At 39.8% G+C, this 25,877-nt stretch overlaps 1 protein-coding gene across 2 annotated transcripts in view; it reads right to left on the bottom strand.

The window, feature by feature from the left end:
• GRIA1 (glutamate ionotropic receptor AMPA type subunit 1) overlaps positions 1 to 25,877 on the bottom strand; it is a 192,073-nt gene that overhangs the window by 153,633 nt on the left and 12,563 nt on the right. For both annotated transcript variants that reach the window (XM_036751410.1, XM_036751411.1), the window contains exon 3: positions 16,717 to 16,770. In XM_036751410.1, the coding sequence (XP_036607305.1) occupies positions 16,717 to 16,770 (54 nt within the window). The remainder of the gene's footprint in view (positions 1 to 16,716; positions 16,771 to 25,877) is intronic.

Genomic DNA, 25,877 nt, shown 5'->3' with positions numbered 1-25,877 from the left:
GATGTGTATTTAGTGCTGGAGGACTTGGGGATAGCCGCAACCTCTTGGTTGGTTGAATGGTTCCTGGGTTGGAAAGAGGGGGAGGCAATTGTGTCAAAGATGATTGGTCACTGAGCCAAGGGGAACTTCCCAGTCAGTTGACTTTTAAGGGGAACAACTTTCATTCTCACTCTCTTCTTTCTCTCTTTTAAACATTTGGTTTTTCTCTCTTTTAGACTTCTCATGAAGTTGCCCTCTCCTACGGCGGCTGCTTCTCTGTGGTGGAAAAAGCTTGTGCTCATCTAGGTAAACCCAACACTAGATGTCAAAACTATGCAGCCTCTTCTCCTGTGTGTTTCTTTCCTTGAGCACAGGTAATCAAACAGAGACTTTGAGATTGACATTTCAAATGTATTGAACAACATCATGATTTAAAAGGTTGGGTACTCCTGGGTTCCTCTGTCATTGCCAGCTGCCTGGCAGGGAGATGCTCCCTGCAGCTACAACACTTCTTAAAGGAAAAGATGACCACTGCTTGGAGGATAAGTCTCAGCTATTCTCAAGCTTGCTGAGAGATATGAACTTCGAGGGTTTTGTTCAGATAGTGAAATGTTTTTTCAATAGTCCCATAAAATATTTCATGCTTTATTGGTGAATCTCCTATTGGTCAATCTCTTGGAGAGCATAAAAAGAGATATAGGTTACTCTTTCATGTTTTAAGTCTTTGTCAATGTGTTTCTGTTGTGTGTGTGTGTGTGTGTGTGTGTGTGTGTGTGTGTGATATTTCTTTGTGGTAGAAGAAATAAATAGATGTCCTATACCTGATCTACTCTGTGCATTTAGAAACTTTCTAGAAGGGATTCTGATAATCCCTTTAGGCAGAACCTAGCCATAAGCCATGCCTAAGCTTCAAGTGATTTTTCTTAGTGCTCTGGGGTGGGATGGGGGTAAGAGATATAATGAGCCAGAGACAGTAAGAAAAAAAACTAGCTTTTTGCAGAACTGAATCTAGTTTGTGAGCCAAGAGTTGGAGCCCCTCAGTAGGATAGAGCTCTGTTACATGGGTATATATTGTGAAAAGTAGTTTGTTGTAGCAGTAGAGTGTTTGACTTGCAATCACATAACCTCAAGCAACTCTTAATATATCAAATAAGTTATAGATAGGCTTTTATACTTCCTGGTGGAGAGATTTCCAGCATCAAAGAAATCACAAATCCTTGATGTACTAATGTACATGTCATATCCTCCAGTAGGATGAAAATTCTTTGAGAACAGGGGCTGTTTCATTTTTGTCTTTGTATTTTTGGTGCCTAGTATAGTTCCTGGATGGAAGCACTTCATAGATATCAACTGAATTGAATGGGGCCTATAACAAAAGCCCCTCTTAATGCCAAAATGTTTCTAGTGGCACTCTATGGTTGTGAATCATGGAATGCCACAATATTGGAAGAATTAAAATTGTAGATAATCCAAAGGGTAATGAAGAGACACATAGTGGCTTTAAGTTGGTAAATAATAATAAACTGCTTATGGGAAGCAGCATAAAAGGTGACATCACAGCAATACATATCCAGGAAAAAGAGGTGAACACATCATATACCTAGAGTGGACAATAACAGATGGACCAAATAGCAATAGAACCAGAAGATTTTCAGTGTTTTGGACAGCTCCTTTACAGAGCATTTAGGGGAAGACATGGACAAAAATTGTAGTAGGTGAGAAAACGTGGCATGTGTGCCAATGAAGGGCATGCTTGACGTTTATCAGATACTTTGAAGTAAACTCACATTTAAGATTTACAAAGTCCTTTTCTTGCTATAAATCAAATATACAAATGAAGAAACTGATGCTCAGAGTTGTTAAAAGCTTGGCCAAGGTCACAGAACTAGTAAATGTCACAGTCAGGAGCTGAACCCCTCTTTCCTAAGTCCAATGCTATTCCCACTATGATGCACTTTCTCATGAAAAAAGAGATAGTAAAAGGAGAGTAATATTGTTCTTATCATGGGCTACCTAGAGTTATATTAAGATAGCCATAAACCCCCAACACTAAAGTATATTCCAACAGACTTCTTCATATTTGCTTTGCTTGGTGGTGGCAAGGGGCCCCGGGGAGGAGGGGGGTCTCCAAGTAGCCTCTCCAGGGGTGACGTAGCCTTTGGAATTGTACTTTGTCAACAGCTAGAATGGCCAAGTAGGTCATGTTGAAGGCAGAGAACTGGTGACAATCATTCAAAGTCAACTGGGATATTATCAAACCTCAAAATATAAAGTTATTTGAGATAAGCAAAAAACAATCAGAAATTTCCCTTTAAAAACCAAAACTTGATATATACTAGTTCAGCAACCATTGCTTTTGCTACACTCTTTTATAGACAGGGAAATTAGGCCCAAAGTGGAAAGATACTTGAAGTCACATAGCATGTTAGTGGAAGAATCAACATTTAAACCTAGGTCTCTAGTACTGTTTTTCTTACATCATAGCAATTCCTCTTCAGGTAGTAGTTTATGTATTATGCCCAAGTCAGGTTAGGGTTACATGAATGGCCTAAAATGTCTGGAGTTTAACAGGGCTTTCATTATATGCAGAGAAACAGATTTTTTCATATAAGCTGTCACTTAATACAGTTTTATTACTTGATTCTCTTGTAGTGAGAGGGGTCAGCTTTGTTCTATTTGACCACAGAGGGAAGAAATAAGACTAATAGGAGGAAGTTAAAGGGAAATTGCTTTCAGCTCAACATAAGAAATTCCTAATAAAGCTGTCTGATATTAGGATGGGTTGCATCAAAAACCATTTTGATCACTAGTGTTCTTCGAGAGAGTGTTTTGGACATACTCAACGTGGAAATGTATTACTATGCATATTTGTTTAAAGGGTTTTGTTTTTCTTCATTTTCAAAGGAGGGGGAGAAAGAGAAAATAAATATTTGTTAATTCAAAAGTAAAAGATAAATTCATTAAAAAAAGGAAGATCCTGGATTTCTGCCCATTAGAGATGTGGCAGAGTGGATTCCTGTACCAGTCAGGAGGTTGAACTTGACCTTTGGAATTTATTCCATCTCTGCAGTTTTGTGAGTCTAGGAGAAATGGTCTCAATAGGATTGGAATGCAATTCATCTCAGCATGCTGCTGGGGTGGTGGGGGTAGTGAGAGAGAGAATGGATTGTGGGGAAAGATATATTCTTACTATGGTAGAGAAATCTAGAAGTAAGGTGCTTTCCTTCCTGATATAGTGCTTGGGGAGGTTGAGGTAGTGCTCTCTTTAATCTGGATTCGTTTGAGAGCAACTGTCTCTCTATCCCTCTCAAAGCAAAGAGAGCAATCCTGTCACTGCCAAAAGGGCTTCCTCCTGCTTCTCTACAGTCTTTTTGTGGTGTCTTCTCAGGTGATAACAACTTGATATATGTGTCCTGACTATTACACAGGAGTCAGGGAAGATAGCTATCACATGAAAGGGGAGAGTGAAGGAAGGATGAATGTTACAGCAGAGAAAGGAGGCACTGATGGCACAAAGGGATAGAGAATAAGGAGACCAAAGGTGGGGAGAGGACTGGAAACATACCTGCTGAAGAAAAGAAAAGATGATAATGAGTATGTATGGAGGTGGGGGTCGGGAGAGCAATAGAATACTGAATGTCAGAGTTGAAAGGAATGCCAGAGCCTATGTCCAATAACTACCTGAATAGGAATCCCCTCTACAACAGACTCAACAGGTGGGCACCAAGACTTCATTCATTCAACAAACATTTATTAAACAGTGATTATTAACCTGATTATTAAACACTACAGGTCATCTCACTAGGAGAAAATGGATGATGAAGCACCTACTGTGTTCAGACTACTATGCTCGGTATGGGGAAGGGGGAGGGAGGATATAAAGTCTAAATAAGACATAGCTCCTGCCTTTTAAAGAATTCACACAAATAATTATAAAAACACAATTAACCTGAAAGATGCATTAGATGGCTGCAAAGCAAAGTTTGGAGGGGAGGGTTGTTACTGACTAGCAAGATCTCTTGGCTTCAGGAAGGAGGTGGCATTTCAGTTGGATTTGAAAGGATTCACCTTTTTTTCATCTATCATACAAGTAAAATGGGTGAAAAAGAGAAAAATTATAATAGGTAAAAAGGAGAAAGGAAGATATAAGGGACAGAACTTTTTTCCTATTAAGTTTCAACTTATTAGTTTCAGTCTACTGTTCTAGCTTGTGATCTTTCTGGATCATAATTCTGTTAGCTAACGTATTAGCTACCTCTCCCAGCTTCACATTATATGAAAAATGTGACAAGTGTGACATCTTTGCTTCCCTTGAAGTCACTGATGACCATGTTGAATCGCATATAGATATGGACAGATAGATAGCATTTATATTGCACTTTGCAAAGAATTGTGCATGTAATATCTCTTTTGATACTTACTACCACTTTATGAGATAGGTGCAGATAAAGAAACTGAGATTGAGAGAAGTTAAGTAAATTGCCCAAAGTCTCATAGCTAGCAAGCATTTGTGGCAGGATTTAAATTCACGTCTCCCTGATTCCAAGCCCAGTGCTCTCACCCAGTGTGCCATTCAGATTCATGAGACACTCCACTAGAGACTTACTCTGAGCATCAACTCACTAGTCAGCATTCACTGGATGTGGTCTTTCAGTTAGTTGCTAACTGTCATCTATCCCACATCATTTCATCTTATTCACAGGAGTAGCATGAGAGATTGTTAAGTGTTTGCTAAAATCAAATATGTCCATAGGAAGGAAAAAACCATTTATTAAGATCCTACTATGTGCCAGGCATTGTGCTCAGTGCTTTCTAAATATTATCTCATGTGATCCTCGCAACAACCCTGGGAGATATGTTATTATTATCTCCATTTCATAGTTGAGGGAACTGAGGCAAACAGAAGTGACTTGTCCAGGGTCACAAAGCTAGGAAGTATCTGAGGCTGGTTTTTAATTCAGATCTTTCTGACTACAGACTCCACCCTCTATACCTTCCACCATCTAGCTGCTTCAGTTAGGAATATAGAGGAATGCCTATAATATTCCTCTAATCTATCAGTCTAGCAACCCTCTTGAAAAAAAGGAAATGAAGCTTGTCTGACATAATTTATTTTCTTGATGAATCAACCCTTTCTGGGTAGTAGTAATGACCACTTCCCTTTCTAAGTGTTCAAAAACCATTTCTTTCAAAACACTTTCAAGAATTTCACCAGGATTCAAAGTTCAGTCTACCTTATGGATCTACCTTTGTCCCCCTTAAAAAATAGGAACATGGGGCAGCTAGGTGGCGCAGTGAATAGAGCACCGGCCCTGGAGTCAGGAGGACCTGAGTTCAAATCTGGCGTCAGACACTTGACGCACTTACTAGCTGTGTGACCTTGGGCAAGTCACTTAACCCCAATTCCCTGCCTGCAAACAAAAAAAAATAGGAACGCAAGCTTCCATCTCCCAGTCTCCAAGGTTTCTAAAAGATTCCTGAGGTTAGTTCCCTAAATATATCCACAAACTCTATCAGTATGATGGGATAGTTGGTTTGGGCACAATAACTTGAACTCCTTTTGGGAAGCTAGGTGTTCTATCACCTTGTCTTCTTATCCTGGATTATTATGACTTAGCCTGGTTTTCGATTCCCTAGTAACTGCTTTTGTTATGCCTTTCCCAGTCTAAAGAGCACTCTCATTGGTGGAGAAAATAGAAGCAAAAAAAGAGAGATATGAATACTTCTATTTTCTCTTCTCCCATTATCATGTTTCATTCTCTCTAAACAATGAACATTTTCTTTGATCTTTGTCTTTCCCCCAACAAAACTATAAAAAGCCTTTTGGGTTGAACTCAGCATCTGTAATAATAATTAATAATAATAACAATTAATAATAACAGCAACTCTGATATTGCACTTTAAAGTTTATACAGCTCTTTACAAATATTAACTCGTTTGATTCTCACAACAATTCTGAGAGGGAAATGCTATTTTTTAATAATATTTTACAGTTAAGAAAACTAAGGCAAGACTGAGGTTAAGTGACTTGTCCAGGATCACACAGCTAGTACGTGTCTGAGGCTGGATTTGAACTCTGGTCTTCCTTATTCTAGGTCCAGCACTCTATGTACTGCACCACCTGGCTGCTTCAGTTTATTCCAAGCATTAACATTTATGAAAATATTTTTCCAAAACTATTCTATTCGTACTATTACTTGTTCTTGCTTGTGCCTTTTGGATGTCTTTTAAAATCTGAGATGGTCAATGAATTTGAGGTACACCCGCATTCATTTCCCACGTTTTCTTCATCAGAATCATCTGTGCTTGTACTGCTAGAATTTTGTTCTTGAGTATCTCCTATGCTCCCTGAGCTGACTTCTGTAGAATTTTAGGCCATAGGATCCAACTTACTCTCCTCTTGAAATTTTTCTGAGTTTTGTTTCCTCCAAACTTGGTGTGGGCATCAGACTAGGACTGGCGTTCCTTAACTTACCTACCATAAGATTTATTCAGGGTGGTCACTTTTGTCTAACAGTCTTATCATCATGTCCTAAATAGCAGTTCCCCTTATTGCTTTCTCTACATTTTGAAGAATGGAATCAACATCAATGATTTATCTGAGAGATGCCTGGAAAGCAGATATCCACAATCAATACTATTTCAGGCTCCCATGCCAGTTTCTGAGGTTCATTATCTACATCCTTCCAGTGGATAGAGGTGGTTTGTACTTTACTCCCCATCATAATAACTTTATTGTTTCTAACTTCAATGATGCCCACTCAAATGTTCTCCACCATGTTTTCCTCACTTTAATTACTGGATTTCCTCACAGGATTATATATTCTTGGCATTCCTCCTCGTTATATTGCCTGCCACACACAGGGCACAGAAGCCAACCTAGATGAAGTAGCAAAGCAATCTCAGGGAGAGATGAGAGGTGGCATGTGCCAAGCAGTCAGACTCCCAGTACTTTCTGGGCTACAATCTACCCACAGATCCTGATGGAGACAGCTCAGGACCCTAATAAAGAAAGGAGAAAACAGCAGTGTGGATAAAAGAAGTTACTTAATCTCTTTAGACCTCAATTTCTTGATTTGTAACATGATGACACACCATGTTCTTCAAAGAACTATTGTGAAGAATATACTTTAAAACTTGCAATAATTAGCAATGGCAATAATCCTGGTATGCTGATGGAAGCTATCATCTTAGGAACAGCCCCTGAAGAGATGCAGCTTGACAACTGCTCCTGAAGGCGCCATAGTTGGAACTATTAAAAACCCAGAAAAGAAAGTTCTTGTCATCAAAGTCATTGGCACTATCAAATGGTTCAACATAAGGAACTGATAGAAATTTATTAGTGGAAATGGCATTAAGGAAGAGGCTGCTATTGCTTTAATGCTATATTCTAAGGATCACAGGACCTTTTCATCCGTTGTATCCAAAACCTTTCATGTGTAGTATTTACCCCATCAGATTGTGAGCTCCTTGAGAGAAGGGATCATCTCACTTTTCTATTTGTATTCCCAGCACTTAGCAAAGTGCTTTGCACATAGTAAATACTTGATAAATGTTTAATTCATTCATATACACTGTTACTTCCACTAACCTTTTAATCTAACCATATCCCTTTTGAATAATGCTTACCCCTCTATTGCAATGGTGATACCTATGAGGAAGGATTTGTATCTCTCCATTAAATGCCTAGTTTGTTTTATTTTTATTACTTGTTTTATTATTCATATTCTGTAGAGGCAAAGTGAGAAAGAGGGAGGGGGGGGGGGAGAGAGAGAGAGAGAGAGAGAGAGAGAGAGAGAGAGAGAGAGAGAGAGAGAAAGAGAGAGAGAGAGAGGGAAGGAGAGGGAGAGGGAGAGAGGGAGGGAGAGGGAGGGGGAGAGAGATCATAGAGAAGAGAGGGAGAAAGCAGGAGGGAAGAGAAAGGGGCTAAGAGGACATGCCCCTACCTGTTGGATGTCTTATGACCACACTAAGGAGAAAAATAAAAGAGAAAACAGCAGTAGGGAGAAAAGAAAAAAGCATCCAGAAATGAAAAGAAACAGCTTCTGATACGGACTTTTTTTTCTTATTGCATGATCTTGAGGGAACTTGCATGACTTTTCAGGACCTCAGCTCTCCTCTGAAATTTGCGGGTCAATCTAGGATATTAAGGTTCCTGATAGTTCTATAAAGTAGAGTGAGTGGAGAAAAAACAAGACAGACTCTCAGATAAATCCATCCAACATCACTCTCTTCTTACCTCCCTCTGCCAAACTGTCACACACATGCTTACTGTCTGTTTGTACCCCTCACTGGTACACTGCCAGCATCTCATATAATCTCACCCAATAGCTGTGTAACTTTTTAACGCACACGTGCTTCAGTAACACACCAAGATGATGACCTCTCCAAGGGAAGGGCCAATTTTTATAATTCCTTTGTATCTGCCACAGTGCCAAAGGCAGTGTTTGGCACAAAGGAGGCACTTAATATAGGGGCTGTATGATATGGTGGAAAAAGCACAGCCTGTGGTATCAGGAGACCTGATGCCTGACTACACTATTTGTTACTACGGAATCTTGGGTAAGCTCCTTAATCTCTTTAGGTCTCAGTTTCTTGAATGCAGATAATGATATACTTTCTTCTTTATAGAGCTGTTGCAAAGAATATACTTTGTAACACGTAAACTATTTCAGAAATGTGAACTATTATTACTAGTATTATCAAAATGGAAACTTAGTGTTCAGACTGAAGGTGGTGAGCCCCACTAACACCCTCCCTGCATTTGCACACCATCTGGAGTATCATATTTAGTTCTGGGTGACACATTTCAGGAAGGACACTGACAATCTGGAGTGAAACAAGAGGAAGGCTGACTAGGATGATGTTGTTGTTTTGCAGGTGTTTCAGTCGTGTCTGACTCTTTATGACCCCATTTGGGGTTTTCTTGGGAGAGAAACTGAAGAAGTTTATCATTTCCTTCTCCAACTCATTTTACAGATAAGAAAATGGAGGTAAACAGGGTTAAGTGACTTGCCTAGGGTCATATAGCTAGTGCCTATGGCTAGATTTCAACTTGTGAGGATGAGTCATCCTGACTCCAGGGCTGACACTCTATCTACTGCTCCATCTAGCTGCCCCTAGATGACTAGGATGGTGAGGGGACAAGGAATGTCATGTCATACAAGGATGTATTTACCTTGGAGATGAGAAGACTAAAAGTACTGGATTTGGAGTCAGTGAGATCTGGGTTCAAATTCTGACTCTGCTAGTCATTTCTCATGTGAATTTGGGTAAGTTGAATAAGTTGTCCAAGCCTCACTTTTCTCATTTTGTAAAATGAGGAAGTTGGATTTCAAGATTTTTTATTTTTCTTTTTGTTCTAAATCCTATGATCAATGTTTTCAAGTATCTGAAAGGGTGTCACAAGACAGATGGAACAGACAATCTGTGTGGCAAAATTTGAATTAGTGGGTGGGTATTCCAAGGAAGAGCTTCCTAACAATCAGAACTCTTTGTTTTTTCTGACATTTGCTGATAAACTCACATTTTCATAATGGCTTAAGTTTTATAAAGTATTTATGTCAAAACAACCTCATAAAGTTGGTAATGTGAAAGCATTGTTTTTTGCTATTTTGTAGGGGAGAAAACTAAAGCTAAGTGAGGCTGAGTGAGCTGTCTAAGGTCACAGAGCAGGTAAGTAGTAGAGCTAAGACTCAAGCTCAGATCTTCAGATGTTAGGTCCAGCTGATGATCTCCTTTGTAGCATTGCTTAAAATGATATGGGTGAAACTGAGAATAGAGTGGGCAAGTTGTGTTAGGCACAAGGAGCAGACAGGTCCCACCACATATGCTAAAAGATCAAAATTGCTTTGCTTTATTTTGGAATGATAAAGAAATCCTAATCACTGAATGAAATATGATGAATACTAGAAAACATGGATGGCCTTTGGTCCCTAAACCAAGAAGAAAAGGAAGGAAGTGATGAAGTCTTTTGCTTTTTTTTTTGTTGTTGTTGTTACTTTCAGACTTCAGTCTGGTCAAGCATCCTTTAGGAATAATAATACAAAATCTGATAGTGTCAACTAGCTCTGACTTGTCCCATGTTTGCTGATGACTTGCTACCCTAGAGGAGCAGCTATGTGGCACAGTAGATAGTGTGCCAGGACTGGAGTCAGAAAGACTCATTCATCTTCCTGAGTTCAAACCTGGCCTCAGACACTTACTAGTTATATGACCCGGGGCAAGTCACTTAACCCTGTTTGCTTCAGTTCTTCATCTGTAAAATGAACTGGAGAAGGAAATGGCAAACTACTTCAGCTTGTCTCCCCAAAAACCCCAAATGGAGTCACGGAGGGTCAGACATGACTGAAATGACTCAACAACAACAAATGCTGACCTGAGATTTCCTCATTAGACATATCTCTCAGATATGTTGACTCAAACACTCTTTTTCCTTCTTAATATCTGATCACTGTGTTTTCCCAAGAAGGGCTTTTATTTATAGAATCCTTTTAGTCCTTCTGAATCTGGTAATAGGTTTCCTTCCCTGCTGTGGAACTCAATTCATTTGAAAGGGAGTTAAGCTAGAAAAGAGAAGACTTGTATGTATAAGTTGTGATGTGTATGTACATGCACATGCATGTGTATGGTCACATTTATCATATCGATTGACTCAGAGGGCAGAACCAGAATCAGCAAGTAGAAGGTACAAAGAGGCAGATTTTTGTTCAAAATAAGAAAGAAATTTGTAGCCATCAGAGCTGTCCAATGGAATGGGTTGCTTTGAATGGTAATGAGTTCCCTGACACTGGAAGCATTCAAGTAGAAGTTGAAAGGTCACTTGCTGACACCGTAAAGGATTTTCTTGCTTTTGGCAGGGGTTGAAGTAAATGACCTCTGCAGATGATCCGTTTCACTTCTAACAGTCTATATTCTAAACTCTGGGTCAGTAGTAGCCCACACAGTGGAATATGGGCCCCAACCTTTATTCAGGAGTCTTTGGAAACTGTTTAGTGATCATAGTTTGGTGCTGACTGAGGCAGACCGCCAGGCTGCTCCCCCTACACAAAGGGAAATTAAGTGGTCACCTTCGAGGTTTGATTTCAGGGGAGTTCTAACCCTGAAGCCTCTCCTCTATGGACCTGTTAGTGTACTTAAAATTCTACCATTAGAGGTTTATTGCCTCTCAAACCCAATAGGTACTCCGTTGCTGCAGAGTGAGGGGGATGGTTCTTAATCACCAACAGCCCTCTACTATCCATTCCCTCATTGCAACTCTGTAAAGTTGTTTACATTTTAAAGTCCCTTCCAGTTCTGATATTCCATGTTCTAAGATCCTTGTCAACCATGTCATTCTATGCCCCAAGACTGCATCAGTCAGAACATTCTTCATTACCAGATTGTGTTCCTGTAAGTAGGTTGTTGTCTAAGACTTGGAGGCTGTCACTTTGAGATTGTGGTACAAAGCGTGAATAATAATTCTATAATCTCCCTCCTCCCCCAACTTTGACAATAAATCTTTCCCACGTATCCCTAGGGCATAACTCCCTCACTAGACTGCGACAATAAATACTTTGAAGTATGTGGTCTGTAACACATAGCACCGGGATGATTATGTGGTCTGCATTTTTTTCTTTATAATTTATAAATTACATTATTTTTCTAAAAGGGAAAGAAAACATACCAGCAATCATGCTTCAAACTGAATTAATTAGTCATTTGAAGCCTAATTATCAACTAATCTATTTGAGCATATATGAATTCTGTGTTTAAATACTATTTGCAATTTACATCCCATTAGTTCGAAGTTTCATGGATAGCTGTGAGGCGAGAAGCAATTCCAGTGGTGAATGGAGACTGAATGAACTACCTTGATAACAAGAGAAATTCTGGGTCAGTAGTAGCCCACACAGTGGAATGTGGGCCCCAACCTTTATTCAGGAGTCTTTGGAAACTGTTTAGTGATCATAATTTGGTGCTGACTGAGGCAGACCACCAGGCTGAAATTAAGTGGTCACCTTTGAGCTTTGATTTCAGGGGAGCTCTAACCCTAAAGCTTCTCTTCTACGGACCTGTTAGTGTACTTAAAATTCTACCATTAGAGGTTTATTGCCTTATATTCTAAGACCTGTAATTCCCAGGAGGCCCCAGTTATTTAAAATCCAAGCATTCTCAAATGAGGATAATAACACCACCAAGAGCTGACATTTCTATGGCAATTCCCTACTATTTTTCTGTTTTTTATTATGAACTTTAACACTTATCAACAAACATTATTTTCCTGTCTACAAAGCATGTAGGTCCCAACAACTTTGTAAGGTAAACAGTATAACAATTTTTTTAAAATCCAGTGCACCAAGGAGGAAACAGATGCTTGGAGTGGTTAAGTGTTAATAGTTAATGGTCAAGTTGGAATAACAGCAACAAATTCAGGTGAAAGGAATATCATACCTGTGGTTTAGAAGACTGAGGCCCATGGTGGGGATTGTTGCAAGGGAAGTACTTTGCAAATGTTAAAGCATTGGTTAGATGTGAGCCATCAGCGTTGTTACATATATTCAGGAAATTTTAGTCAAGGGGTGTTCTCTCAAGGGGCAGACCACCAAATACTTTTACAATCTTAGACTGACACAATTAGTGGCAATTTCCTGCTACTTATCTCCAAAAGGAGCACAGAGGGACACAAACTTCCACCTCTTATCCCCAGGCATCCAGTCTAACTCCCTAAAGCTCCAAGGAAGCCCAGAAAACATTCACTTAAGAATCAAAAGCCAGGATAATATTAGCTGCTTTTATACACTGGGAAAGCCTTCATCCTATTCTCTCCTGGGCTTAAACCTCTCAAACCCAATAGGTACTCTGTTGCTGCAGAGTGAGGGGGATGGTTCTTAATCACCAACAGGCCTCTACTGTCCATTCCCTCATTACAACTCTGTAAAGTTGCTTACAGGTTTATCTGTTGTTGTTAATATTCAGTTCCACATACTATTGTATTATCCACTGCATAGTTCTCAGGGATATGTTGGTAAATGTTTAACAACTGGCTTTCCAGAAAAGAAAAAAAAATGTATGGAAGACAGTTTTAAGTTTATTCAGCATTATTATTATTCTCTCCACCACTTTCTTAAATTTAGACAATCGACAAAACAGTAAATCAAGCCCTGATTTCTACTGTTTGTTGACTTCTGAGGTGCAAATGCTCATACTGAAAATTTAATATGTTTCTCTCAGGAGCTGGTTTGAACTGACTATCTCTAACCCACTAGCCACATCCAGATGTGTGATGCTCCTGATGAGGAAGCATTAAGTCACTCTAGCAACAGTTCATTGGTCCTTAGAAAATGGCTACCAGGGTCCTCTGACCTCTGACTGTTAACGTTTCATATCCTGAGACACAAGGATACTCAAGGGACTAGGAAAGTCCTCAGATGATTCTGTCGAGAAAGCAGGCTTTATAAACATTGAGATGTCTGTTTATCATGGTTAAATCCCGAGTTCTCTGTGCTCAAGGTATTGGGAAGCTCTGCTACATAATCAAGGACACAGCACTTTCCCAGGGACACATAACACATAACCCATAGAATGCAAATTGAGACAAATGAAAAAAATCTCCCTGGGAACATTAAACCCTTCCAGCCACACTACTCTACCTTGACAAAATCCCACTTGACTCTTTTTCTTCTTCCTCTAAGTAAGCCATCTCTGCTACAAGAATATTATGAGAACCAGCAAATAAACCCTGATTCTCTCTGTTTTATGTGATGACTTTAGGCAACACTGGCATGGGAGAGAGATCAGTGTTCTTTTCAGGGGCTATAGGCCACAGCTGTGGCCTTTTCCATCCCGTGGCCCATTGGTTTTAGTTTCCTGATTATAGTTGATTAGTGATTTCTATCCAGTTCTTACTGAGGTTATTACCAGGCTGGAAGAATGGGCTGTTTGTGTAAGAAATTGGCCTAGGGTGAGGCCCTCAGTGGGCATTGACTTCTGAAGGGGGTTAAATTATTGGCTGAAATTTCCTAGGCAAGCACCACCATACTGGCCATGGGATTCTGTTGTACCTGACCCTTGTCCTTTCTCTGTTGTCATCACCCCTCTTGTGGGTATCCCCCTACTTCAAGCACCTTATTTTTCAATTCAAATCAATAAACTCTTATTAAATGCCTATTATGCGCAAGGCACTGGGTACTACATGTCAACATACTACCAAGGTTCAGTGTATCTATACTTTCTAGAGTAGCATACACACATATACATATATAATGTTAAACTTTATTTAACCCGTGTATACATTGATCAGCATAGTATAGACTTTCCTATCAAACTAGAAATTCCCTGGGCTAAATATCTGATCCTCTTATCAAGGTTCTTGTCCTTAGTGGCCAGACAGGACATTTGCAAATGGAATTCACTGCATCCTCCCTCTCCCTCCCTTTAGGGAAGTAACAACCTAGACTCATTTCACAGTGCACAGAAAATGTAAATAATACAGTAGTGATTAAACTCTTCATGGTGTGTGTGTGTGGGGGGGGGGTGCGGTGCTACATATATTAAAAGTATCATTCCAGATAACTGAAGAGGATTCAGACTCAGATCTATCCAGGTTAGAAAGAACAAAGCTTTGAGCCAAGGTTCTTCCTGATCACTCCCTTGCCAAGTCATCTTTTCCTCCTCTCAAACTGGGAAAGAAAGAAAAAGATTATGAACACTGAGATGACTTAAAAGAAACAAAACAAAACTAGATCTATATTCTCATCAGATAAGGAATTCCCAGTGAGAAAACTTACCCTAACAGTGAAAATCAGCACCTTCTCTGCAACTTGTAGTCTTAGAGAGTGGCCTGAGACACCGGAGGACGTGAATTGTCCAGGGTCGCACAGCTATTATGTATGCAAGGCAGACTTGAACACAAGTCTTCCTGACTCTGAGCCCATCTACTATCCACTATCTCTATCTACTATGCCATGTTACTTTTGTATCAAGGAGATACAAATTGGTAAAGATAGTCCTTTCATCAAGCTGAGCCATAAATTGTGCCCCCATTCCAACAAAAGGGTCACAAAGATACTACTCCTTTATTTCTGTTCATTTAATAATTAAGTTCTCATTTTGCCTGATATGAGAAGGTAGAAGGAAGGGAATGTGCATTTACAATAGTGTCTACTACGTACTAGGTCTCAGACACTTACTAGCTGTGTGACCCTGGGCAAATCACTTAACCGTGTTTGCCTCAGATCCCTATCTGTAAAATGGGCTGGAGAAGGAAATGGCAAACCACTCTAGTATCTTTGCCAAGAAAACCTCAAATAGGGTCACAAAGATTTGGACACAACTTGACATCAACAACATGTACCAGGAACTGAGCTAAGAACTTTATACAAATATTATCTTGTATGATCTAATCTGATATGTTTATGGATATTAATAATCAATCATCAATAACCAATTATTAAGAGGCTACACAATGCTAAACGCTGGGGATACAAAAAGAGGCAAAGACAGTCGCTGCCTCAGGGAGCTTACAATCTGTTGGGGGGAGGGGATAACACACAAGCACACACATACAAAGCAAGCTATAGTATATAGGATGAATAGAAAATAATTAATACGGGAAAGGCACTGGAGTTAGGAAAGACTTCCTGTAGAAGGTGGGATTTTAACTGGGACTTGAAAGAAGCCATGGAGGTCAATATTCAGAGTGGAGGAGGGGGAGCGTTTCATGTCTATGGGACAACCAGAGAAAATGCCTGGAGGTGAGAGATGGAGTGCCCTGTTTGTAGAACAGCTAGGGGGCTAGTGTCAAAGATTATGGCAGTAGGGAATAAGGTACAAGAAGGGGGCTAGTTTATGAAGGGATTTGAATGCCAAATAGAACATTTTGTATTTGATTCTGGATGCAATAGGGAGCCATTGGAGTTTATTGAGGGAGGTGGGGCAGGTTGACATACATAGTCAGACTTGCATGTTAGGAAAATCATTTTGTTGGCTGAATGGAGGATGGATTGCAATGGGGAGAGACTTGAGGCAGGCAGACCCACCAGTAGAAAGTGATGGGGGCCTGCACTAGAGCAGTGGTAGTGTCAGAGAAGAGAAGGGAGAGTATTTGAGAGATGTTATAAAGGTGAAATTGACAGGCGTTGGCAATAGTTTGGATACGGGTGCCGAGAGACAGTGAGGAGTCCAGGATGACGCCTAGGTTGTGAACCCAAGGGGCTGGGAAAATGGTGTTTCCCTCTACGGTAATATGCAAGGTAGGAGGGGAGAGGGTTTAGGGGGAAACATAATGAATTGTTTTGGACGTGTCAAATTTAAGATGTCTACTAGACACACAATTCGAGATATCTGAAAGGCAGGATGAGATGGGATGTCAGCAGAGTTTGGGGTAACAGACAGACAGAATGGAGAATCATCAACATTGATGCTGTAATTAAATCTATAGTGGCTGATGAGATCACTGAGTGAAGTATTATAGAAGGAGAAGAGAAGATGGTCCAGGATTGGAGGATGGGACTGAGATGATTAATGAATACCCACACACCAGCTCATTCTTTTTGAGGAAGATTTGGGAAGTAAAAGTAATATTTGTAAGGTTGCCTGTCATATCCTTCTGAAGGGATATTGTTGATTTAAATGGCCCACAGACTAGGACCACAATCAGGATTGGTACTGAAAAGTAAGAGAATTGCAATTCACTTAGACACACAGAAACAAGACAAGTCACATATGTTACATATGACCCAATGGTGTCCAACTTACCAGGTTTGCCAGGATGTAGTGGTAGCCAATCCCATTCTTTTCCATTTTTATAATCTGTGATATTAACAAAACGGAAACAGGTCAGAAAAAGTCATCATATTTATATTACAGTTCTCCTGACTCAACTCAGGTCCTCTTGACTCCCATGACTACTCCAGGCAACGGTGGTTTTGTCTTATATGAACTCTCTCTTTTCTGAACCCTGCAGTACTTGCTGCCCACATTACCTATTTAGCATCCAGAACATGCCTTTCACCTCTTGTATTTTTAGTTAACTTTAAATACATTATTTTTGTTTCTTGTAAGATCCTGGAAGGCAAGGTCTATGTTTTAATTTATCTTTCTATCTCTAGCATCTGGTGGAGGTCCTCTGAACCTGTTTAAATCCTATCTTTCAAAGCTTGACTCAGGTGTCTCTTTTCCTCCTCCTCCTCGTCCTCCTCCTCCTCCTCTCTCTCTTCCCTCTCCTCTTCCCCCTCCTCCTCCTCCTCCTCCACTCCCTCCCTGCCCCCCCTTTCCCAGGCTGGAAGTGCCATCACCACACAAAGGCTTGACTCTACTGCTATGGCCTCCATTGTTTCTGACCTGAGCCAATTTTACCTCCTTAGGCAGCCTTGTGGCTCTCTGTTCCTGAGGATTACTGTATTGGTGCTGGACTTATTCTAGATGCTTGAGTTACATGACTCTAGCTCAGATTGCCTGAGCGCAAACAATTCACCAACAGTCTGGTTGGTAGCAGGGATTACATGTATGCACCTCCATGCCTGACATTTCCTTTTTCCAATGACTATTTGCTCCATCTGTCCATCCATCCATCCATCCATCCATCCATCCATCCATCCATCCAACCATCCATCCATCCATTGAATCGGAATCTCAGATTTGGGAGGAACCTCAGAGGATCTCCATTCTAATATTCTTCCTGAAGCACCATGCTTGGCAAAGTGCTCATCCTTGCTTGCAGCTTCAAGTTTGGAAGACGAAGAAATAAATCAGGGAAAGCTGCCTGGTGAAGGAGGCACCTGAGTTGGGCCTTGAATGGTAGGTAGTATTTAAATACATAGAGCTGGCAGGCAGGGCACTCTCAGGATAAAGGGATAAGGAGCAAAGACACAAGTAGAAAACAAAATGGCAGTGAGAGCTGAAGAGAGAGGGAGTTTGGCCACTTCTGGGCCTGACTGTTCATTGCTGCTGCCTAGGCCCCTGATCCTCCAAAAGGACTGTAGTAGGGAAGTGTAGAATGACTTGGATATCCCTGGCATATGGTGCCCAGGATTAGAAGCCTCCTTCAACACATAAAACCCTCCTATCTCCTGGCCCAATCAATCGAGGGGGCTCCACCTAGGAGAACCCATTGACAGAGGCATTTTCACACCAGCATTCTAATTTGGGGTTTGCAATTAATTTAATCTACATTCATCTCCATCTTTGGTACTTTTCCTGTATTATGGCATGCCAAATACCTTCTGTTCCCCTAACCCCTGTGAATATGAGTCACCAACTGCTTAAACAAAAGCTCCTTTTTCTTCATCACCTTTGCTCTTATTCTCATCCCAGCCGAGTTTAATTCTCCACCATCCCTTACCCTTCTCTCCCCTCCCGTTCTATCATACCTCCTGGAACCTTTTCTTTATTATTAACAAACTTTCTTTCACTTTAGAGATCAGCTCATGATCTTTCCATCTTCAAGTGCTCATAGAAATTTGATTCCCTCCTGAAGACACCTCTTCCTGTTCTATCATTTTCAGTATTAGTTGTTCCTTTTTCATGCCCCCAGAGAACTTGGTTTCAAATTTCATCTCTGACAACTATTACCTGAGTTTTCTTTGGCAAGTCATTTAACCTCCATGGCCTTCAGTTTCCTTATCTGTAAAATCAGTGGTTTGCCCTAGATGACCTCTAAGGCCTCTTTCAGCTTTTTATCTATGCTCTCCTTCCTGACAAAGCAGGCCAGAAGGAAAAGTCAGTGTACTCCTTGCTCATTGTAAATACTTTCAGATATTCCTTCTGCCATCGTCACTTGTCACCTCTGAAGCTCACTCGCTTGGGCTGTATCACACTGTTCAAATTCTTGCTGTTGCTATCTATCGGATTCCAAGCCATTTTTCCTCCTTTCTTTTACTTTTTAAAAGAATCAACAAGTCTTTATTTCCTTTCCCTCCAATTTAACCTCACATTGAGAAAAAAAAAAAGAAAAACAAAACTCTTGAAACAAATATGCATAGTCAAACAAAACAAATTCCCGCATTGGCCATGTCCAAAATGTACGTCTTATTCTGCACTTTGAGATCATTACCTCTCTGTCAGGAGGCGGGTAGCTTTCTTCATTATGGAATCATAGTGGGTCATTTCACTGATCAGAGTTCTTAAGTTTTTCAAAGTTTTTTTTCAAAATTTTTTACAATTTTGTTATTATTCTATAAATTATTCTCTTGATTCTGCCCACTTGACTCTTCCTCAGTTTATGCAAGTCTCCCAAGGTTCCTTTCAAACTGTTCCCTTTGCCATTTCTTATGGCACAATAGCATTTAATTATATTCCTATAGTATAATTTGTTCAGCCTTTCTTCAATTGATGCAAACCCCCTGCCCCTTAGTTTCCAGTTCTTTGCTACCACAAAAAGTGCTGCTATAAATATTTTTGTACATAATGGTCTTTTCCCTCTTTCTTTGATCTGTTTGGGGTATAGGCTTTGCAATTCTCCCTTCTTCTTAATGAGTGCAGTACCTGGATCACAATCTTCCTTTCTATTCTCTTCCTTGACATCATTAACAGTCTTGCTGATTCTTCTTCAAACACCATGACTGCCATGTCAATCAATCTTACTTATGTCTACAACTTCCATCTTCACTCTACATCAGCCACACACAAGGGTGGTCACACTTTAGCCTTGAACAATAACCCTGAACTACTCTATGTCCGTGATATTGCATTAATATAGTATCTGATACACTGAAGATGCTTAGTATTTCTTAATTAATTGATTCATACTGTTTGACCCAATGATATCAATACAAAGTATGTATTCCAAAGACACCAAAGACAGAAATAAAGGTCCTATGTATAAAAATATTGATAACAGGAATTTAGGGGGTAACCAAGAACTGAGAGGAAAGTGGGTACTCATCAATGAGGGAATGGCTGAACAATTTGTGGGAAATAAACATAACGGAATATTACTAGGCTATAATAAATGATGAATATGAAGAATTCAAAGAAGCTTGGGAAGCTTCTAAAAGGATGCAAAGTAAAGCATGCAGAATCAGAGAAGCATTTATGGGATGATCACCACAGTATAAAGGAAAACAATATTGAATGACATCAGAACTCTAATCAATGAAGTCTCCAATCATGACTTCAGAGGACCGATGATGGAGCATGCTTCTCATCTACTGGCAAAAAGATGGTGAACTATAACAGAATGAGGAGTGCATTTTATATGTGACCAATGGATTCATTTGCTCTGCTTGACCATATTTGTTTGAGATGGCAGGGGCAGGGAGCAGAGGTCTCATTGTAGGGATAGTCACTGGCAAGTGCCAGTAACATAAAAACCAAAAATGAGCATCAGTAAAACATCTGAAAAGGAAGATAAACAGAAATTCCTTCTACCAATACAAGCCAGCAACTCTCTAATTTACAGCTTTAGGCCTTAATCTCAGGAGGCTTGTGACCTTAGATGGGAAAAATGTATTTTTATTTTCACTAACCTCTAACTGAAATTTAGCATTTCCTTCAATTACAGATTAAAAACAAACAAACAAAACAAAACAGTATGGGCATCCAGGTAGTGCAGTAGATAGAGTGCCAGGCCTGGACTCAGGAAGACTCATCTCCCTGAGTCCAAATCTAGCTTTAGACACTTACTAGCTATGTGACCCTGGGCAAGTCATTTAACTCTGTTTGCCTCAGTTTCCTCATCTGTAAAATGAGTTGGAGAAGGAAATGGCAATCTACTCCAGTATCTTTGCCAAGAAAACCCAAATAGAGTCATGAAAAGCTGGACACAACTGAAACAACTGAACAACAACAGTATTCTAAGAAGGGGCCCATAGATTTCACTTGACTGTCAAAGGGGTTCATAAGACAAAAAAGACATTGAACATCTGTCTTAGAGAATTAATGATCACATAACCAATATGTGTCAGAGGCGGGACTTAAACCCAGATTTTCCTAATGCATAGGCCAGGTCTCTATCCACTATGCGGGACTGCTTCTCATAGGACAGATATTGCTATCTAAATTTTGCCAATGAGAAAAGGGAGATTCAGAGCGTAGGTGTTATTTCTCTGAAGTTGCATAGCCAGTAAGAGCCATTGTGCTAGCCCAGGTATCTATACCTAGCTCCACAGCTCTTCCAACCACATTACAATGTCTCTTTTCAGGTCTTCAAGATCCCATCCTAGAGCAACAAACCCATGACTTCATCCAGCAAGGTCAGGAAAGAATGTTTGACCAAAGTCATCACAATTGTGGAGTGAAGAAGGAAGGAGATAAGGGTATTCATTTGAAATAATTGTTGTGTAAGGGAAAGAGCTTACCAGGGAAATCAGGTCTCACCTTGGCCTCTAACCCACTGTGTGACCTTGGACAAGGGAAATGGGGAAAGGGGAGGGAATAAACATTTACATAGAGCCTGCTATGTGTCAGGTACTGTGCTAAGTGCTTTAAGAATAGCTTTCTTATTTCAATTTATCCCTTTAAAAGCTCTGTGTACATCATTGTCTTCTGCTATGGTTCTTTTGTTGTTAACATCACCACAAAGAAATTAAAAATATAAAGTCTTCAAAAAAAAAAGAACAGCTCACTTGATCTTCACAACAACCTTGTGAGGTAGGTGCTATTCATATCCCTGTTTTACAGCTGTGCAAACTGAGGCTAACAGAGGGTAAGTGACTTGGCCAGGGTCACATAGTTTAGTAGGTATCTGAGGCTGGATTTGACTTGAGGTCTTCCTGAATCCAGGCCCAGTATTCAATCTACTATGCCACCTAGAGGCAATCTCCTTTCTCTATGGGTCAATTTTCTTATCAGTTAAATGAGAGTCTAGAATAAATTAGATAACTGATATTTATAACGTGACTTAAAATTTGCATAACACTTTAAAAATATTATCTAATTTGAGACTCACAACATGCCTATGAGGAAGGCACAATCGGTATTATCATATCCTTTTATGGGTAAAGAAACTGAGACTCAGTGGCTTTTATGTTGGCTCATAGCTGGGAAGTTTCAGAGGCAGTGTACAGACCTCGGGTTCCATGACTCTAAATTCAGCACTATCCACTACGGCATTTTGTCTCTCTAACTAGGTGATCTTTAAGGTGCTGTCTGGTGCTAATGCCTTAGGATAACATCTTGTATTTGTACCAGGCTTTATACTTAGCAAAACTTTCATTTCCAGGGTATCACTGGATCATCATCAAAAGCCCATGAGCTAAGTAGGGCAGTTGTTATTAAAGATGAGGTAACCAAGACAGACAGGTGGGGATTTTTGCCAAGTATCTTGACAGGAGGGATATCATCTGACACAATTCTATACCTTGGAAGTACAAACACCTAATTGGGTTTTATTATGGAATTATATGGTCATATCGTCATAGAAACTTAGAGCTAGAAGAGACCTAAGAGACCATCTGGACCAATTTCCTAATTTCGTAGATCAGGAAATAGAGACACAGAGAAAGGAACTGGCTTGTGAAAGGTCATGTTGGGAACTGATGGCAGCGTTGGTATGGACAGATCTTCAGACTCAGGAAAGATTAAAGTGTGGGTTGAAAGAACACTAGGCTTGGAGATGGTTGCCCTGGTTTTGTATCCTGGCTCTCTCACTCATTACAATGCTTTCTGTAAAAGAAGGGCCAAGTTGTTTTTTTAAGCACATTTCAAGTTCCATATGAGTCCATAGTGCAAATGGAAATGAAAAAAAAACTGATGCAATTTTAACCTTCATTAAAAGAGGCACAAGCTTCCAAATACCTGTGGTACCATGCCCTGTCAGACCAGAACTGGAACATTGTGTTTAGTTCTGGGAACCACATAGTGGGTAGGACTTCAACAAGCTGGAAAGTATCGGGAGAAGAGTAACCAGGATGGTGAATGAGTAGAGATAGTGTTCAAGATGAGCTGAAGAAACTGGGCACTTTTAGGTATGGAAAAGATCAATTCAGAGGACATGTTAGCTATCTTCTAATATTTAGAAAGCTGGTATGTAGAAGAAAGGTTAGACTTATTCTTCATAGCCAGACCAAGAAGAACCAGGAGTTACAGTCATCAAGGAATTGTCTCTGGAAGTCACAGAGGAAGACTTCAGTTTGATGCAAGGAAAAACTTTCCTAACAGTGAGAACTCTCCAGAACTTTCCTCAAGAGGAAAGAGCTTCCCTCTCACAAGAGGTCTTCACAGGCTAGATGCCTACTTGTTGGGGGCATTTTTAGGGGATTCCTTTGCAGGTAATGGTCAGACTAAGTGACCTCTGAGGACTTTCCCAATTTTTTCAATGTAGTTAACTATTCAGGATGGTACTGGAGTCTCCTTGTGCTAACTTGCAGGGGCTGATTATTAAATTTTCAGTGTGAGCATTTACATCTTGAAAATATACCTCAAATTAAGGCATGACTTATTATTTTGCTGATTTTATAGACTTAATTAAGTGATGTAGAAAATGTTAGTAATGCAGATTAATCTTTAAAATATGTTGCACATACATTTTTCCCCCTGAAAAGCTGATTGCTAAACATTTACCAGCATACCCATGTGCCCATATGACCATGAACAAGTGGATTCACCTCTCTGAGATTCAGTTTCTGCCTTTGTAAAATGAAGAGGTTTGCCTAGGGGTGTCAAATTATCCTCCCACAAAATTCCCCAGTGCAATGGGAACCAAATTAAAATGTAACTGGAAAATGCTTAACAAAATAAATAAATATATAATACAACATGGATAATGTTAAATTGTGGTTTTCTAAATCAATATGCTGTCATCAGGGGTTCATTTCTATTTGAGTTTGGATTAAATAATCTCTGGACTAGATAACTTCTAAGGTCCCTTTCAACTTTCAATCCTATTATTTTAAGTCTTTATTCTGCTACTTATTAGGGGTAAGTCTGGGGGCAAGTCACTTCTTCTTTAGGAACCTAAGCTTTCTCTCTTCATTCCTCATTGGTAAAAAAGGGGATAACCACAGTGCACATAGCTCACAGGACTTTTGTGAGGGAAGTGTTATGTAAATCGCATAGTATTATATGAAGGCAAGCTTTTTATTCTTTTTATTGTTCTCCCTACACCACATTGATATTCAACAGGGGGCAACCATATTAGAAGACTACCTTTCACAGAGGAGATCAATAATCCCTGGTTTTAGCTATGTGTGACTAGGGTAAAATCTTCTCTGGTCCCTCCATCTTCTCCTCTGCAAAATGGGGTAATAAACTTAATCCACTGGTTTTCTCACCAAGACTACAAAGAAAATATAAATGCATATGAGACACGCTTGAACTTTTCTTATAACTGAATAAATTTTCAGGGTTATTAAAATCCATACTCAGACATCTACTTAATTGGATGTATGTGAATAGAGGCTCACACATTTTTATAGGGGGATAATTAAATGCAGGAGCAAACAATGGATTCTCTGAAATGGAGGTTAAGGCTCTGAAATTCTAGCCCCAGGAATTCCAAACCTACTGGGATGAGGGTTTTATGGATAATTCCTCATAACTTCTTCATCTTGTTGTCATATGGTTTGATGCACTTTCGATACTGAGATATATTTATTATAAACCTTATAATAAAAACAAAGCAGTTAAATAAAAATATGCTCAGTGTGAAGCAGCACATTTCCCAGTGCGAAATCTCCCCTACAGCCAGGTCCATTTTCTTTATCCCTCACTTAGCCTTCCCATCCCCAATTCTAGTGGTGAAACTGAAAATGCTAGAAAACCAGAGGTGGGAGATCTGGGTTATTATATGGTCTTAGACAATGATTTGCTGTGACCTCCTCTTGGGAACTCATTTGCTTAATCTCTAAGATGAAAGAATTTGCAGTAGGGGACCTCCAAGGTTCTTTTTGACTCTGATATTCTACAACCTTGGGCAAATCCATTAACTGTTCTGAGCCTTTATTTCCCCATCTGTAAAATGAGGATAATTATTCCCATCCTCCTATGCATGAAGCTGTTATAAGCATTTAATGAGATAATGAATGTGAAATGACTTAAAGTACTGTTGAAATCTAAGCCTTTAACATTAGACATGGTAAAAAAAAAGTCTCAGATAAACATGTTAGATCGTTAAAAAAATAAAGATTTGGATTTTACTGACAGATCTAATTTGCTTGTTCTTTTATAACAAACTCAGTAGAACAGAGGTCAGGTCAGCACTATACTAATAGGACTTTTCTTATTTTCCAATCTATTATGCCATGTGATAATACATGAGATATGTAAAATACATTCTAAACTTTGAAATGGTTTATAAATGTTAACTACTATTATCGTTGTAATCTGTATAATAGTTCTGTGAACTTCTAGGGACAAGGCCTATTAGTCCCATTTTATAGAGGAGGAAACCGAGATCCAGAGAAGTATTCTATATCCATGGTCCCAGAGTGAGTTAGGGGACAGAGCTGGAAATAGGGGTCAGGCCTGCTTGTTTCCAACCCAGGATGAGGCTCACAAGATCACAGCTACTGCCATATTCATGAGATTTTCACTTAGGATTTTACAGGGTAGCAGCCTACACCAGCCACATGAGCTTCTGTGGCAGATTTTGTTATTGGCTTTTCTCTTCCCCGTGTCCAGGAGATGATCTTTGCCAACTCATCTAGCTGTGGAGAATGAACAAGGACAATAATAATTCTCTGTGATGCTTGTTACGATGTTTTCATTATGGCCTCCATTAGCTTCCTACAATCAGCATGATTAGCACTTCATCTGAACTTACTCCTTTTCCAAGCTAGGATGTCAAAGCACAGAACATGATATTCATGCTGGAAAGACTCATAGAATACAGATGGACAGAATATTAGATCATATCTCTTCTTTTTGCAGATGGGCAAATTAAGGCAACTAGGTGGTTCAGTGGATAGAGTGCCGGGCCTAAAGTCAGAAAGACCTGCGTGAAGATCTGGCCTCAGACACTTACTATCTATGTGACCCTG

Source organism: Trichosurus vulpecula, chromosome 3 (genome assembly GCF_011100635.1).
Source record: "Trichosurus vulpecula isolate mTriVul1 chromosome 3, mTriVul1.pri, whole genome shotgun sequence".
Taxonomy (NCBI): Eukaryota; Metazoa; Chordata; class Mammalia; order Diprotodontia; family Phalangeridae; genus Trichosurus; species Trichosurus vulpecula.
The sequence above is the reverse complement of the archived record's forward strand: the minus strand, read 5'-3'. Positions and strand labels throughout refer to the sequence as shown.